General features: G+C 37.1%; 1 protein-coding gene across 1 annotated transcript in view; it reads left to right on the top strand.

The window, feature by feature from the left end:
- The first annotated feature begins 10,213 nt into the window (after positions 1-10,213).
- The window catches only part of CFI (complement factor I), a 54,501-nt gene continuing 46,709 nt past the window's right edge, over positions 10,214-18,005 (top strand). Inside the window, exon 1 of the mRNA XM_008689423.1 lies at positions 10,214-10,356. Coding sequence (XP_008687645.1) covers positions 10,219-10,356 — 138 coding nt within the window. The 5' untranslated portion in view covers positions 10,214-10,218. The remainder of the gene's footprint in view (positions 10,357-18,005) is intronic.

The raw sequence follows: 18,005 nt of genomic DNA, 5'->3' as shown, positions 1-18,005 counted from the left end.
GTACTTAAGTATTCTCATGACATGGCAGCTGGCTTCCCCTACAACAAATGATATCCTAAGCCATAGGATTTTATGCATGTGGCAGAAGATTTATGTGGTCTTTGTCTAGGTTTTCAGTTTCTTAAACATTGCTCAGTGAACTAGTCTTGGATAAGTTTAGGCATTTCTTTTTTTTTTTTTAAGATTTTTTTATTTTATTTTATGGGGTTCCTGGGTGGCTCAGTCGATTAAGTGTCTGACTTCAGCTCAGGTCATGATCTCAGGGTCCTGAGATCAACCCCCCCCCACCTCCATCAGGCTACCTGCTCAGGAAAATCTTAAGATTTTATTTATTTATTTGAGAGAGAGAGAAAGTAAGAGCAGGGTGAGGGGCAGAGGGAGAATCTCCAGCAGACTCCTCCTGAGTGAGGAGCCTGACTGGGGGCTCAATCCCAGGACCAGTTCATGACCTGAGCCGAAATCAAGAGTTGGACACTTGTTCATGACCTGAGCCGAAATCAAGAGTTGGACACTTAACCGACTGAGCCTCCAGGCACTCCAAGTTTAGGTATTTCTGTAGCATCATGCCAAATTTTTTTCATTTCGGCTCCAGAAATTTCTGACATCAGCATATCTCTGGAAAGAAAGCAGTGTATTGTGACTATATCAGGATTTTCTTTTTTGTAAGAATGAACACTCTTAAGGAGCAATGTTCAAATCAGTGGGGCACCATCAGTGCAGATGCCAATGCACTTCCTTCCAGATGTACCTTTTGTTCTAAATACAAAGACAAAACAGTAAATGTATCTTGGTCTTTGCTTGTTTAGGGTAGCATTGTATAGCAGAAAAATTCCCTTGAATTTCACCACAATTTATGTATCTTGCAAGTGGTACCATATGTTGAAATTTGTTGATTCATCAATCTGGAAAAGTTGCTTTTTGGTTTATTACACAAAATCTCTGCATCATGTGACATGTCGCTAATTACATCTATTTATCACACTTAGGGAGTAAAGCCTCTTTAGTTTCTAATGTCTTATCCCAGCATTTTACTCTCTAAATTTACATACTAGGGTTGTGTGGTTCCTACCAACTCGGGATTTTTCCATTTTTAGTCAGAAAGTTCTGCTACTTAACAATTTACTTTCTGGATTTTTATTGAAGGTAAATCTTTTACTCTGGGGTTCCCAAGACCATTTTAAATTGTTTGCTCCTTTTTAAAAAAAAATTTTTATTGGGGCACCTGGGTGGCACAGCAGTTAGGCATCTACCTTCGGCTCAGGGCGTGATCCTGGCATTACGGGATCGAGTCCCACATCAGGCTCCTCTGCTATGAGCCTGCTTCTTCCTCTCCCACTCCTTCTTCCTCTCCCACTCCTCTCCCACTCCTGCTTGTGTTCCCTCTCTTGCTGGCTGTCTCTATCTCTGTCGAATAAATAAAATCTTTAAAAAAAAAATTTTTTTATTTCTTCTAAAGATTTTATTTATTTGTCAGAGAGAGCACAAGCAGGGGGAGGGAAGAGGGAGAAGCAGGCTCCCCACTGAGCAGGGAGCCCTATGCGGGACTTGATCCCAGGACCCTGGGATCATGACCTGGGCCGAAGGCAGATGCTTAAGCTGACTGAGCCACCCAGGTGCCCCTATTTGCTCCTTTTTAAGTGTCTTTTCAATTTTGCTGGAGCCATGGCTGTATTTATAAGTTATGATTCTTCAGTATTAATGTTATCGGAATTACCTAGGCCTAGACTTCTCTTCTACCTCCCACTTCATCTTTAAAATCACCACATTGGACTCTAAGTTGTGTTTGTAAAACAGGTGCTAATAAAGTGTAAAACGAACAAACTAAACAAGGAAATCACAAAAGGAAAATGAAATCTTTTATAATTCACTCTTAACCAACAAGCTCCATGTTTTGCAATATTTACAGAATTACAAAACAACAAGGCATCTGAGTCATAACACTTACAAAGTCTTTCTTTAGAATTTACTCCTTGATTTTTGTTATCATATCGGGAAGGCTTGTTTGCTCTCACGTAACTGTGGGTAAGGAGAGGCTGGGGGAGAATAAGGAGAGGGAGGGAGAAGCTGATGCCATCAACCTATCACTCCCCTCTCAATACAATTCAGCGCTCACCAATTATCAATAGCATGCCCTATCTCACATGAAAAACTGAGAGTGGACTCAATCAAATGGACGTAGTCATACAGATACTGCCACATAGCTGAACAACCTCTAGCAACATTACTAACAGAGCTGCTTGATCAGTAGTCATTACTGAAAGTACTGGCATTGCATGGAGAAGGAAATTAAAAAAAAATTTAAAAATTTCCCCTTTCTTTTCTGGAACTCCTAGTAACTTCTTACAGAGCCCCTAATGGCATCTGCAACACCCCAACTGAGAAATCTACACTAGACTCTAAGATCCTAAGGAGAGGACACTACATCTTATTTGTTTTGGTATCCTAAGCATTTAGCACAGTGCCTATTAAAAACAAACAGGGGCGCCTGGGTGGCTCAGTCTGCCTTTGGCTCAGGGCGTGATCCCGGCGTTCTGGGATCAAGCCCCACATCAGGCTCCTCCACTGGGAGCCTGCTTCTTCCTCTCCCACTCCCCCTGCTTGTGTTCCCTCTCTTGCTGGCTGTCTCTCTGTCAAATACATAAATAAAATCTTTAAAAAAACAAACAAAAAACTGATGCCCAGTATTTGTTGACTGAACTGAACTCTATAATTTGAATTTCTGCCCATCAATTAAGATTGTGCTTGTCAACAAATGACTACAGAATAATGGACAAAGAGATTATCAAAGAAATGGAGGGGAAAAAAGAGGATAGAAATACAGCATGATGATAAGATACAAGATCTAAGAAGGCATACATCCATTTGTGCTACTGAAAAGTTAGGAAATCTAATTAAAATACTTGGTAAGGAGATATTCTGAACAACAGAGAGGAGAAAGAGAGCTGAAAAACCTTATACTGGAACAAAATTTTAGAAGGACTAGGCCACAGTTGACTATAAATTGGAAACATTAATATGAATTCATGACTTTTTTTTTTTAAGATTTTACTTATTTGTTTGAGAGAGAGAGAGCAGGAGCAGGGGGAAGAGGCAGAGGGAGAGGGAAAGGGAGAAGCAGACTCCCCACTGAGCAGGGAGCCCAATACAGGGCTCGATCTCAGGACCCTGGGATCATGACCTGAGCCAAAGGTGGATGCTTAACCTGACTGAGCCACCCAGGTGCCGTGACTTTCTTTTGTAAAATTATTTTTATTAAAATTTCAAACATAAAAGTTCATAGTACAACGAACATCTATGTACCCATAATTCAGTTTCGACAATTACCAGCCTTTTGCAAATCTTATTTCATCTATCCCTTCATTACTACATATATAATATATATTATTATAAATTATACATATAAACTTATTTATAAAATATTTTATTTTTAAAATAAATATTAATTTATACTTCTAAAATACTTTATTATTTTATAATTATGAATTACTATAAATATATATATATTTTTTTTTTTTTTGCTGGAGTATTTTGTGGTAAGCCCCACATAACATTTCACCCATAAATCTCCAACAGAGGACTTTTTAAACGTGTGCAATACCATTATCACACCTAACTAAAGTAATAATTCCTTAGTATCAGCTAATAACAGTCCATGTAGGATTTTCCCTAATTATTTCAAACTGTCTATTAACAGTTGCTTTGAGCAAGTAAAGATCCAAGCTATGCCTATGCATTTCATTTGACTGATACATCTCTAGGTCTCTTATTCTTGATCAGTTTCCTCCCCTAATTTTTTTCATGGCATGTATTTGTTGAAGAAACTGAATCTTTTATCTCATAGTATTTTCTAAGCTCTTGGTGGTATAAACCATGTTTCTCTATCCTCTATTTCCTATAAACTGGTAGTTAACTGGTAGTGAGATCTGGAAAATTGATTACGTTCAAAGTTCAATTTTTTTTTTTTTTTTGCAAGGGTATTTCATGTTTGCCACACGAGGAGGCACTTGGCATCCAGTTGTCTCTCTTGGCAATAGTAAGATTAATCAGTGGGATCAGTGTATCAGCCTAATTTGTCTACTAGAAAGTTCCCTCCCAGCTTTTCACCTAATGGTTTTAGCAACAACTGATGATGATCACCCAGATTTATTGGTTTATAAGTGGTTACAAAGTGGTGGTGATAGGCTGATTTTATCATTCCTTCTGCAGTTAGCTGAGATAAAGAACTTTCACTCATTTTCGAATATTTATTTTTATTTCAATCCTTTGTTATCATTATTGTTTTTCAAGTGCTTAAATTGCTTCATCTTTGACTCGTGAGAGACCCTTCAAGTTGGGTCCTGTCTTTTATTACTACTCACTAGCCTCTAATAGCTTTCTTGCTTTCTGACACAAGATGTCTTTATCTGACTTATATGTTTCCTGCCTCAGCCCTTTCTCCAAGGAGCCCTTGCTTCTTTTAGTGAGAAATAGTATATAAAGAACATGATCTGGGTACAGTGGGGTGGTTTTTGCTTCTGGATTATCATAACTTCTAGGCATTATCGGTGAACACAGATAGGAGGTATATACTTTTAGAAAGAAAAAATCATGGTTCACACTGAAATTTTCAATTCAAAGACTGCAATGTTTTTGCTTCTTTGATTTCAAACTTTTGTCTCTTCTACCCTTTAATTATGACATTAACCTAATTACTTATTTACTTGAGCCTACAGACAATTGTTTGTGTGTGTGTGTGCATAAAATAGTTGTCAAGTGTTGATGTTATTATTTACAGACTGCTGAATCCTATTTAAGATTTTGTTTATATCAATTTGCTGATATTTTGTTTACAATTTTTGCACCCATAGTCATAAGCGAGGTTGATCTTTCTTTTTCTTGTGCCGTACATTCTGGTTGTGTAAATCCTTAACAGGATCTCTGTGGATGATGGTGCAGGAGAGGGGCAGGGTAGGATGTGAGGTCTCAGGAGCTTGCGCATGGCTTAGTTTTCAAATGCAGAGATTTCCTGAACCCCATGAAGTTGTATATACCTGGAATGTTTCTTTGTTTCTCCTGCCCCACTATCCATTCAGGAAGTGCTAAGTTAGAACATGATGGGCAGAGAGCCTTCTGCAGACTTTATCCTAGAGCAGATGCTGAAATAAGTTATCCCAAGAATGGGGTACTGGCTCAGGGCACCTGGCTGGCTCAGCTAGTAGAGCATGCAACTCTTGGTCTTGGGGTTTTGAGTTCAAGCCCCACATTGGGTGTAAAGATTACTTAAAAATAAAATTTTAAAAAAAGAATGTACTGGCTCAGCTGTTCTGACCTTTCTCTAATTGATCACCTCGTCCTTCACTTCTCTCAGATTTCCATTATCTCTGTTTCTTTTGTGGTCTCCCTTATTTTGGATACCTCATTGTCACCTGTGTAACTTTTCTTAAACTTTGTTAAGTTTTGCAGTTAATCTCGCCCTCTCTATTGTACATCTTCAGTAATTCTTCAGTGTTTATATCGTATTGATGGAATCCCTCTTCAGTTTTTGATGGTGCAATGGAATTATTTTTGTTTATTTTTTATTTTTAAAAAAGTTGAGACAGAGAGAGAGAGCACAAGTGAGGAGGGGGCTCAGAGGGCGAGGGAGAAGCAAATTCCCCACTGAGCAGAGAGCCCAACGCGGGGTTGGATCCCAGGACCCTGAGATCATGACCTGAGCAGAAGGCAGACACTTAATTGACTGAGCCACCCAGGTGCCCCGGAATTATTTTTATTTTTATATTTATTCTCCTTGACATGTTAGGAGGGAAGAGATACAAACTAACTATACAGAATGTCAGTCATTATGAACCATCCATTACATTTCCTTTTTAATTGCTGACAGATTAGGAAAGTCATTATCTTCTATTGATTTTGTATCCAGTCGTTTTAATAACTTTGACATTAGGTCCAATACTTTTTTAAGTACTTTTTTCTAAGTAGACAGTCATTTCATCTACAAATAATGGCAGTTTTGTCTCTTCCACTCCAATATTTATGATTTTTCATGTTGATTGCCTCCAGCAACAACAACAGTATTGAAATACAGCATCTTTGATTTTTCTGGGTTTGCCTCTAGTGTTTCACCACTGTATATGGTGTTAACTGTTGGTTTCTACCCTTTATCAGGTTAGTGATATTTGTTCTTTTTCTAGATTGCTCACTTTTTAAAAATCAAGAGTTTATGTTAAACTCATATCAGATATCTTTTCCATATCTTATGATATAATTATGCAGATTATCTTATTTAATCTATCATTTTAATTAATTAAAGATTTTAATATACTGAATTGCATTAATAGATATCCTAGTGCTGTATATCCCTGTATATTTTTTAAATGCTCCCCACTTGGTCATTATATTGTTTTTAATATACTGTGGTTTATAATGTATAATTTGCTAATATTTTATTTAGGATCATTGCATATATGGGAATAATTAATTATAATTATTAGCTTATATATTTCTTTCAGAGGCCTGTCTTACCAGTTTTGGGTAAGAGTATCAGAGTATTGCTAATAAATTGGAGGGCTTTCCATCTTTTCCTGTGTTCTGGAAAAGTTTAAATAACAGAAGAATGATCTTTCTTAAAAGAGTTAGTAAAATAAAATCTTTAAAAAAAAAAAAATAGGGGCACCTGGCTGGCTCAGTCAGTAGAGTGTGCAACTCTTGATCTCAGGGTTGTAAGTTCAAGCTCCCTGTTGTGTGTAGAGATTACTTAAAAATAAAATCTTAAAAAAAAAGAGTTAATAAAACTTAGTGTTTGGGGGGGTTAAAATCTTTAACTTTTCTATTTCTCCTTAGCTATTAATTTATTTGAATTTTCTACCTCTTCCTGAGTAAATTCTGATCATTTTATTTTCCTTGAAATTTTCATCTAGATCTTCAGATTATTTGATAAGTTGCACATGTTCTTATCACTCAAGGTTCTAAGTGACAAGCCACCAAACCAACTCTGGCTGACTTTAGTAGAAGAAAATTCATTTGGAAGATTATAGGATATTCACATAATGACAGGAGGCTAAGAAACTAGGCTTAAGAACTGAGGATAGTCACTCAGGAAGGTGAAAAGAATGACAAGAAACTTGTGTTACAACTAACAGCTAAACCATCTGACCTGTATGCTGCTTTTGCTGCTGCTGCTTCAAACATTGCATGATGTTTGAAAAAGAACCACTGAGAGAATTACAATAGAAAACCCTGGGGTTCTGGAGCAAAGCCATGAATTATCTGCAGCAGATAAATATACTCTTTTTGAGAAACAACTGTGTACTAGTGGACCCTGGTAAACCTGGAATTACTGAATATTGAACACTATATCACCATGTGACCAGAAATGCCCATTGTGAGCCAGGTCTTAACAGACCCACAAAACCTAAGGTTGAGGGGTGCCTGGGTGGCTCAGTCGTTAAGCATCTGCCTTCGGCTCAGGGTGTGATCCTGGCATTCTGGGATCGAGCCCCGCATCAGGTTCCTCCGCTGGGAGCCTGCTTCTTCCTCTCCCACTCCCCCTGCTTGTGTTCCTTTTCTTGCTGGCTGTCTCTCTCCCTGTCAAATAAAAAAAAAACACAAAAAAACAAAACAAAAAAAACACCTAAGGTTGAGCAGGCCTAGCAAAAACGTATTATAAAATGGAAGTATTGCATCCAGAACCAAATACAACCCCGACCCCTCCCCACTTAATCCAAACTGTTGCACCCAAGTCCTTCCCTCAGCTCACACTTCTGGCTCTATAAGGAATGTGGTATGACCAGGAGGAGGGAAAAATGTGTTTGGTGTACAGGTGGGTTGGCTCAGTATGTAGGTACAAGCTGAAAGTAGACAGCAGCCGCAATACAGCCAAACTTAGGAGTGGTTTTAGAAGACAGTGCTAAGGGAAAGTCTTCACAATGGGCAGAGCTTCATATAATACACCTCCACTTTGTGTGGAAAAATCAGTGGCCCAAGACTAGACTGTATGTGGAATCATGGGCGATAGTGATTGCCTGACTATCTTTTTTCTTAGAATATAAAGTATTCAAGGATTAAGAACAAGAAGATCTGGGGTAGAAACATGTGGATGTACATAGAGGAGTGGGAATGAAGTATAGAAATATTTGTATCACTAGCAAACATCCGCCCAGAGAAAAGATACTAAATAACCAACAAAATGACTCAGCCAATTGATGGGCCCCTGAAGATTTATTTATCTGATGCCATCAACAAATGTCCAATCTGAAAGCAACAGAGACTAATGCGGTGTCCACATGAAGGCACAATTCATCAAGGATACCAACTAGCTACTTGTTGGTAAGTTGACACAGTTGGTCCTTTCAATCTTAAAAGGGCCAGTGGTACATTCTCACAGAAATAGATACACATCCCAGGTTAAGGTGTGCCTCTCTTGCCTGCAGTGCCTTAGCTGGGATCATACTCCAAAGGATTTCAGTGTATTTAATCTTTCAACATCCTGTCGGACAAGGGGACCCACCTGACAGCAAAGGAGATGTGAGAGTGGGTCAGTGACTATGGTCATATCACGTACTGCACCACCTGAAAGCTGGCAGCCCTACGGAGCATTGGAACAGCCTGCTGAATACAGAAGTGAGGTGCCATTTAAAGGCAATACTCCGGGGACTGGGTGCTGTCCTCCAGGAAGCAATCTATGCATTGAATCAAAGACTTTCATTTAGCGTTGTATCCCCAATACAGAGAAGATGGAGGTCTGGGAGCCAAGGAATAGAAGCAGAATGACCACACATACTGTCACTCCCAGTGACTAGCTGGGAGCTTTGTGCTTCCTGTCTCCACAACTGGAGACTTTGCAGACTTAGGGATCTTGTTCCCCAAAGGAAGCATACTTTTGTCAGGAGGCACAGCAAGAATCCCAATGAATGAAGCTAAGCCTTCTGCCTTATGTACATCGATTGGGCTTCTTGTGTCTAGGGACCATCAAGAAAGAAGAGGAGTCACCATGTGCACAGGGATAACTGACCCTGCTCACTTAGAGGAAGTGGGGCTGCTGTTATATAATGAGGGAAAGGAGGAGTATGTATGGAACCATATGAGCTCCTTGGGTGCCTCTTGTGACAGTAAAAGGCTAAGAACAGCAACTATGGTCTGAGAAGGATATGTAACCAGGGGCTCCAGGAAGTTTGTGAGTCATGACATTAGGGGAACAACTGAGGCTGGCCAAGGTGAAAGGAATCTATAATGGACAGGAAAGAGAGAATGAGTATCAACTGCAGCCTCAAGATCCACTACAAGGGCCAGGGCTATAGTTTTTCTTACCACTTCCATCTTCTAAATTTTCCCTCGGGAAGAAAGGCCTCCTGCGATTTTGAAGGAGCCACTCTCAGAGCATATATGGAAAGTAGATCTCAGAGGTGCAAATGGTGGACTCTGAAAGACAAGGAGATGAGTTTCCCAGATCCCACTTCATGGAAGGTTTTGCTGCCCTAGCTGTGAAAAGTATGAGCAGCAGACACTTCTGATGGCAACTAAATGTCAGATCCTTCAGGGTCGGCCTCAGCTACGGAGAATGGCCTCACCTAAGGGGATGCCTTTCCTGGGCAACCCACACCAGGTGACTGAGCAAGCAGGATGTCACGGTCTAGCCATTTCTGCCTGACTCAGAGACATTTGACAGTCCACACTCACTCCAGAGCTCCCCGTGAGTTGACCGGGGCTTTGTTAAACCTGCATTGCAGTCTCACTTTTCTCCCTGCTTACTCCTGCTTCTCCTCCCTTCTTTTCACAGGCGTTAATTTCTAATAAGTACCTTGTACCGCCAACTCTGTCTCACGTCTGCTTCAGGAGAACCCCACAAAGTTGATCACAGCATAAACGAAGCACAGTAAAGGTACTGTTTTGTTGAGGGTTTCTAATGTATTCATCACAGCCTTCAATATCATATACTTTGACTTCTTAGCTCCTCATCTCCAAACTTAATGGAAAAACCATAATTTTATTTTACCAAAAACATAAGAAATTTTCTTCCAGTGTGGTTTCTGTCTTCCCTAGAAAACAGAATTGAGGCATTGTCTAGTAACAAAGTGGGGAAAATCGGTTTCCTCTGGAGGAAACATACTCCCTATTGGTCACCTCCCTCAGCTATTTACTGGGAAGGCCTTTTTTGGTTTCAGTTACGGTAAAGCTCTGGATTTTAGCCAAATTCTCTGAGTTCAAAAGTACAAAGCTCTTTAGGAGACTTGCTCTTTCTAAATGTTTTTTCAAAGGTTAAAAATTAAATTTCAAAAGAATACCCAGGCTGGGGAAGAGAGACAGACCCTGAGAGTGTCCAACATGAAGCTTGCTCATGTTATTTTGTTATATTTGTGCTTCTGCATAAGTTTTTGCAAGGTAAGTAACTCAATATTTATGTAGTCTATTTTAAGTAGATTTTTAAATATGATAAAAATGTAAGCAAAATCTTAAAGACATGGGGAAGGGAGGAAAAAATAAAATAAGATGAAATCAGAGAGAGAGAGACAAACCTTTAGAGACTCTTAACTACAGGAAACAAACTGAGGGTTGATGGAGGGTAGGTGGGTAGAGGGATGGGGTAACTGGGTGATGGGTATTAAGGAGGGCACTTGATATAATGAGCACTGGGGGTTATATGTAACTGATGAATCACTGAACTCCACCTCTGAAACAATACACTATATTGAATTTAAATAAAATTTAAAAGAATTAATAAATAAATTAAAAGTAAAAAAAGAAATCTTAAAGATATTATTTTGGGGGCGCCTGGGTGGCACAGCAGTTAAGCGTCTGCCTTCGGCTCAGGGCGTGATCCCGGCTTTATGGGATCGAGCCCCACATCAGGCTCCTCTGCTAGGAGCCTGCTTCTTCCTCTCCCACTCCCCCTGCTTGTGTTCCCTCTCTCGCTGGCTGTCTCTCTCTCTGTCAAATAAATAAATAAAATCTTTAAAAAAAAAAAAGATATTATTTTGACTCAGAGGTTACATAGTTCAGATACCAACAGCGGCAGTATATAGTCAGTAACAAAGATTTTATGTTAATATCTTGATGAAAGAGTTTTAAGAAATTGCTTTTTTCATGTGCTCTTATCTGTGCATAGAAATTGAACTGAATGAGAATTTTACTAATATAGATCTGTAATTTATAGTAACCATATTAAATAAAAAAATATTTACCAAACTCCTTCTACATGCAAGGTATAATTCTGGGCAAAAAGCATGTCTGATCTCTTCCTCCAATACCCTTTGGTACAGTTGTAGAAAGATGACATAAACATGACAAGGAGGAAACAATAAGCGAGATTTAAATAACTTTTGAGAAGGAGCTGTTGCAAGACATTTAATTCCCAAAAATATTACAAATATCATGTGCCAAGGGACTTTAATGAGAGGGAAAATCCCTTTCTGCTAAGAGGTCAGGAAGAGTTTATGGACCAAGTGGGATTTGAGCTGGATTCATAATTCTGGATTAGTGTAAAGTAACAGAGTGATTGCCACCCTTTTCAGCCTGGAAAAGTAGCAAGTGCCATGGTAGAAGGATAATAAAGCACTAGTCTTCTCCAGGTGAATAAATCCATTTGATTAGAATGGAAACTTTGTGGGGAACTTGGGCAGTCAAAATTGATATGACAGATTACAGCCAGGTTGGAAGGTCATCTATTAAGGTTAGATAGGCTTAAGATATTTTAGATAATTATTGATGATTGCCTACTTTTGTGATCAAAGCATTTTGAAACAGGATTACAAAAACTGTTTCTCTGAATGCCAGCTTAGAGAAGCAAATATTTAAAGAAAACTGCCTTAGTAATGAGAATTACTTACTTTAAGTTTCCTGTAACTTCTAAAATACATGTGCAATGCTTGTAACAGAGAACAAATGGAAATAAACTAAGTGCTCATTGATAAGAAATTTATTAAATTATTGTACATCTATAAATGAACTGTCATGCAGCTATTAAAATGACGCATTTTATATTTATTGAGAAAAAAACCCTTACTAAAATCTTATTTTTGTTAAAGAAGAAAATATACACACATTTATTTGTGTACACATACACACATACACAAATTCGCACATATAGCTTCTCATATAAACAGCAATTTAAAAGTTCCTGGAGGGTATATATCAAATAGGTACCAGATGGCATCTCAGGTAGTGAGATTACTGGTGATTTTTATATTATGTTTTATACATTTATGAATTTTCAGAATTCAGAAATTCTGTTTTATTCATTCATTTTTTTAAATATGAAATAAATGTGTGTTACTTTAGAATAAGAAAAAATTTGTTTTTGAGGAAAAGCCATTTCAGCCACATTTTTGATTCCCAGACCAAAAACAATCAAAAACAAAACAAAATAGTATTTTTCACTTACAGAAAGAGCCTCTTTTACTGAATAATCATCCAATAATAAAGTTGTCTTCTTTCCTTTAAAAAACAGCATTTTGTAGGAATTGTCATATTTGTGAAAATTTCAGAACTTCTTAAAATATTAGTTTATAAAAGAAAATGGAATGCTGAGAGATAACCATTTTTAAATGGAAGTTACCACAGACACAACGTAAATGTGTTCAAAGAAGTTTTAAAATGTCTCTACATTTTCTAAATGAAATAAAATATGTACATCTGGGAGAAATTTTTGTTATTTTGAAAGCTGGGACCACATTTCCCTCTAAGGAATAAAAGTCCTATGCCCTTTTTATATCAAAACTTTTTGATGGACTTATTTGAAGATGGATTATGTCAATGGCAGGAGTGAACTGGCAGTGAGATAGACTTAGGTTGTTCTGAATAGTGAAATAAGAATTCTGGTTTTGCTGCCCAGACATAGAGATAAGGGGACTCAGGTTTCTCTGGGAGATGAAACCAGAACACAGAGGGATTGGCTGCTGTATTAACAACCAAGGTCTATTAAAGGTAGGGAAGCCAAATGTTGCATTCAATATGGTTATTTACTACTGTGAGAGTGTTGTGCTGTAACATAAACCCTGACTAAACCCTTAAATTTTTATTTACCCTAAAAGTTTATTACAAACTTGGTTATATCAGTAATATTTTGGAAAGAAAGAACTAGGGTGATGTTCAGCAGAGTGATGAGATGATGCAAAGACAATATGCACAGGAAGCAAAATGCAATGCAGAGTGAGGTCAGCAAAAATGGCAGAGTAGGCAAATCCAAACACTGGTCTTTACAGACACACACACACACACACACACACACACACACACACACACAAATCATGCAGACTGTCAGAACCAGCTTTGTCAGGGCGCAGTTATTAATCAAAGGCCTACAGCATCCAAATGAACACTGAATGAAGGAAGGGAAACTTAAAATGGTAGGAAAGCTTTGTGGGATTTCTACTTTCCCTTGCCCTACCCTGTCCCCAGTTCAGTGACAGTCTTGAAGATGGCAATCCACATGTGGACCTCTTGTTCCTAGCTCTAGAAGGAGCAGAGCAGACTTTATTTAAAAAGAATGGTGTTTGTCTGTTCTAACCTGCCTGGGGGATACTGGAAAGACTGATCAAACATATTTGTCTTTGTTTTGCCTAACTCAGAACTCACTCAGAGTGCAAAGACTGGGCATTCCTCAAAAACATTGTGAGGCAGGGATGCCTGGGTGGCTCAGTTGGTTAAGTATCTGCCTTTGGCTCGGGTCTTGATCCCAGGGTCCCAGCATCAAGTCCCACACTGGCTTCCTTGCTCAGTGGGGAGCCTGCTTCTCCCTCTGCCCGCTGCTTCCCCAGCTTGCGCTCTCTCCCTCTCTCTGACAAATAAATAAATAAAATCTTAAATAACAAAACAAAACAAAAAACCATCGTGAGGCACCAAACAACCTACAGCTACCTGGGACAAAAGATTACATTGAGACAAAGAGTAGAGTGCCAAAGCTTGGGAGGAAAATTTAGGGAGAGAGTTTCCATGGAAAATTAGACCATTCAAAAGTCCCTGTGAATACTTGGGAATTTAAAAAGCAACACACATGCCCAGGGCAGGATGCATGCTCAGAAAAGTTCTAAGACCCTAAGGCTACACGTCTAGATGATCTCTAGGCTCAGTGCAAGCATGAAGTGAAGGCTAAGAGAGAATTGAAAATGGCCTGGCCAAGTGTTGAAGGGGTACTCAAGCACAGAGCCGATTTGCAAAGTCTAGAAGAGGTTTTTTGTTGTTGATTTGAGGAGTTTCTTATTCTTTTTATTTTATTTCTTTCTCCTCTCTTCCTTTCCCTTTCCCCTTCCCTTTTCCTTTCCCTTTCCCTTCAGCTTTCTCTCTCTCTCTCATTCAAAGAAATATTTGTCTAAACACTAGCTGAGCGCAAGGTAAAGGAACAGAAACTTCAGAAACCACACATGACAAAAAACAAACTTTACAAAAATAGTTTAGATAACTCACTAAACAAACAAACAGCTACAGTCTACGGCAAGGAAGAAAAGCCAACCTTGAGGGGATGGAAAAATCTTATTTCAAGAGTTACTACATTGTAATATTCAAAATGTCTAGTTTTAACAAAAAATTATGAAGCATGCAAGGAAACAAGAAAATATGGTCCATTCACAGGAGAAATTAACAGAAATGAGGAAGAACAGACTTTGGGCTTTCTAGACAAAGACTTTAAATAAACTATCTTAACTGCATTCAAAGAGCTAAAGGAAACCAGGAGAATGATGTATGACCAAATACAATATCAATGAAGAGACAGAAATCATTAAAATAATCAGAAATTCTGGAGCTGAGAAGTATGACAGAAATGAAAAACTCACTAGAGTTTTAATAACAGATTTGGGCAGGCAGAAGAGTAAGTGAACTTGACGATTAGTCAATTAAATTATCCAGTTTGAAGAGCAGAAAGAAAAAAATTAATGAGAAACTAACAGAGGTTAAGACTTGTGAGACACCATTAAGAACACCAAAATATACATAATAGAAACCTCAGAAGAGGAGAGAACAGGTTAGAGAGAATATTTGAAGAAATAATAGCCAAAAACTTCCCAAATTTGAAAAAATATATGAATCTACAGATTTAGGAAGCTTACCATCCCCCAAGAAGATAATGCAAAGAAATCCACACCAAGACACATCATAATGAAATTCTTAAAAGCCAAGGAACAAGACAGAATATCTTGAAAGCAGCAAGAGAAAAGCAACTCGTCATGGACAAGAAATTTTCAATAAGATTAGAAGGGTATTTCTCATTAGAAACCATGGAGGCATGAAGAAGAGAGTGCGATGATATTTTTAAAGTGCTGAAAGAAAAGACTGTCAATTAGGAATTCTATATTGAACAAAACTATCCTTTAAAAATGAAAAAGAAATTAATACATTTTCAGATAAACAAAAGCTGACAGAGTTAGTTACTTGTAGATAGGAAATTCACTCTCAGATAGTCCTGCAGCCTGAACAAAAATATGCTAGACAGTAACTGGAAGCCATAAGAAGAAATAAAGAAATTCAATAATGATAACTATGTAGGTAAATACAAAAGTCAGTGTGATTTTATTTTTTTATTTTTGGTTTGTAACTCCTCTTTTTATTTCACATGATTTAGAAGAAGAGTGTATAAAAATAATTATAAATCTATGTTAACATGCATACAATGCATAAAGATGTAATGTGTGACCATAACAACATAAAAAGGGGGATGGACCTATATAAGAGCAGGGTTAAAAACTGCTCTTGAAGTTAGGTTGGTATCAATCCAAACTAGATAGCCATACATTTAAGATGTTAAGTATAATCCCCATGTCAACCACAAAAAAAAAAAAAAAAAAAAAAAAAAAAAAAAAAAAATCTTAAAAATATACAGAAAAAACATGAGAAGAAAATCAAAACAGTTCACTACAAACAAATCAACTAAACACAAAAGAAATCAGTAATGGAAGACATAAAGAACAATAAAGTTATAATACATACAGAGAACAAATTGCAAAATGGCAAAAGTAAGGCCTTCCTTATAAACAACTTAAATGTAAGTGGGTTAAATTAATGAAAGGCAAAATTGGCAGAATTTATTTTTTGAAAAACTAACCATGGTCCAACTATATGCTGTCTATAAGAGATTCACTTTAGATCCAAAGACAAAAATAGATTGAAGGTGAAAGGATGGAAAACAATATTCCATGAAATAGTAACCAAAAGGGAACTGGAAGTGACAACACCAATATCAGATAAAATTAACCTTAATTTTGTCTTGCTATGAGAGACAAAGAAGAACATTAGATATTGACCAAAGTGTTCATTTAAAATATATATTTATAAACATATACACCCCAAACAGTAGAGCCCAAAATATATGAGGTAATGACATAATTGAAGGGAAGAAGAGAATTCTATAATAATAATTGGAGACTTCTATATCCCAATATCCATAATGGATAGAAATCTAGACAGAAGATTACTAAGAAAATAGAGGATTTTAATAGCACTATAAAACCTAACAACTAGACATATAGGGCACTACACCCAACAGAAGCAGAATACAGATTTTTTTTTCAAGTGCACATAGAACATTCTTCAGCATAGGCCATATGTTAGGCACAGAACATGTCTCAATAAATTTTAAAATATTGAAATCATAAATAGCTCCTCTAAAGATAATGGAATAAAGCTAGAAATAAGTAACAGAAGGGAAACTGGAAAATTCATAAATACGTGGAAATTAAACAACATACTCTTAAACAACCAGTGGTCAAAGAAATCACAGAGTATATTAGAAAATATTTAGAAATGAATGAAAGCAATAATACAACATATCAAAACATAAGAGATGTGGCAAAAGCAGTTCTCACAGGAAATTTATAGCAGTAGATGCCTACATTAAAAAAGAACAAAGATCCTTAATAAAAAAAACCTAACCTTATACCTTAAAAGAACCAGAAAAAGAAGAGCAAGCTAAATCCAAAGCTAGGAATAGCACGGAAATAAAGATAAATGGGGAGTTTTTATCATGAACAGATACTGAATTTCGCCAAATGCTTTGTATTTCTGTGATGTTGGTAATTATTTCTGTTTCATTTCTGATTTTATTTATTTGGTCCTCCATTTTTCTTGTGAGTCTGGCTGAAGGTTTATCAATTTTGTTTATCTTTTCAAAGAGCCAACTCTTGGTTTTATTGAACTTTTCTATTTTTTAGTCTCTATTTCATTTATTTCTGCTTTGATCTTTATTATTTCCTTCCACCAACTTTGGGCTTTGTTTGTTCTTTTTCTAGTTCCTTCAGGTGTAAGATTAGATTGTTTATTTGAAATTTTTCTTGTTTCTTGAGGTAGGTTGGCATTGCTATAAATTTCCCTCTTAAAGCTGCCTTTGCTGTATCCCAAAGATTCTGGACCATTATGTCTTCATTTTCATTTGTCTGCATGTATTTTTTTTATTTCCTCTTTGATTTCTTCACTGATTCATTGGTTGTTTAGTAGCATGTGGTTTAGCCTTTAAAAAAAAGAAGAGGAAGATGGTGAAGAAGAAGAGAAAGAAGAAGAAGGAGGAGGAGGAGGAGAAGGGGGAGGGGGAGGAGGAGGAAAGAATGTAGATGGAAAAAATAAATAGTAAGATAATAAAATCAATTAAACTAAAAGTTGGTTCTTTGAAAAGATCAACTAAATTGACAAACCGTAGCTAGACTGACAAAAAAAGAGATGCAAATAAAATCAGAAAGTGAAGACATCACAGAAATCAAAAGAATGAGAGTTCTACGAACAATTATATGCCAACAAATTAGATAACCTAAACGAGTGGACAGATTCCTACAAACACACACATTACCAAAATTGAATCAAGAAGAAATAGTAAATCTGAACAGACATATAACAAGAGTTGACTCAGTAATTTAAAAAAATTTTCATCAAAGAAATGTTCAGTATCAGATGGCTTCATTGGTAAATTCTACTAAACATTGAAAGAAGAATTAACACTAATTCTTCTCTAACTCTTCCTTCAAAAAAGAAAAGGAGTGAATACTTCATAATTCATTTTATGAGTCCAAACTACTCTGACAACAAAGTCAAAGATACCACAAGAAAAGGTA

The sequence above is a fragment of the Ursus maritimus genome, unplaced genomic scaffold, assembly GCF_017311325.1.
Source record: "Ursus maritimus isolate PB19 unplaced genomic scaffold, ASM1731132v1 scaffold_11, whole genome shotgun sequence".
NCBI classification, from domain to species: domain Eukaryota; kingdom Metazoa; phylum Chordata; class Mammalia; order Carnivora; family Ursidae; genus Ursus; species Ursus maritimus.
The sequence above is the reverse complement of the archived record's forward strand: the minus strand, read 5'-3'. Positions and strand labels throughout refer to the sequence as shown.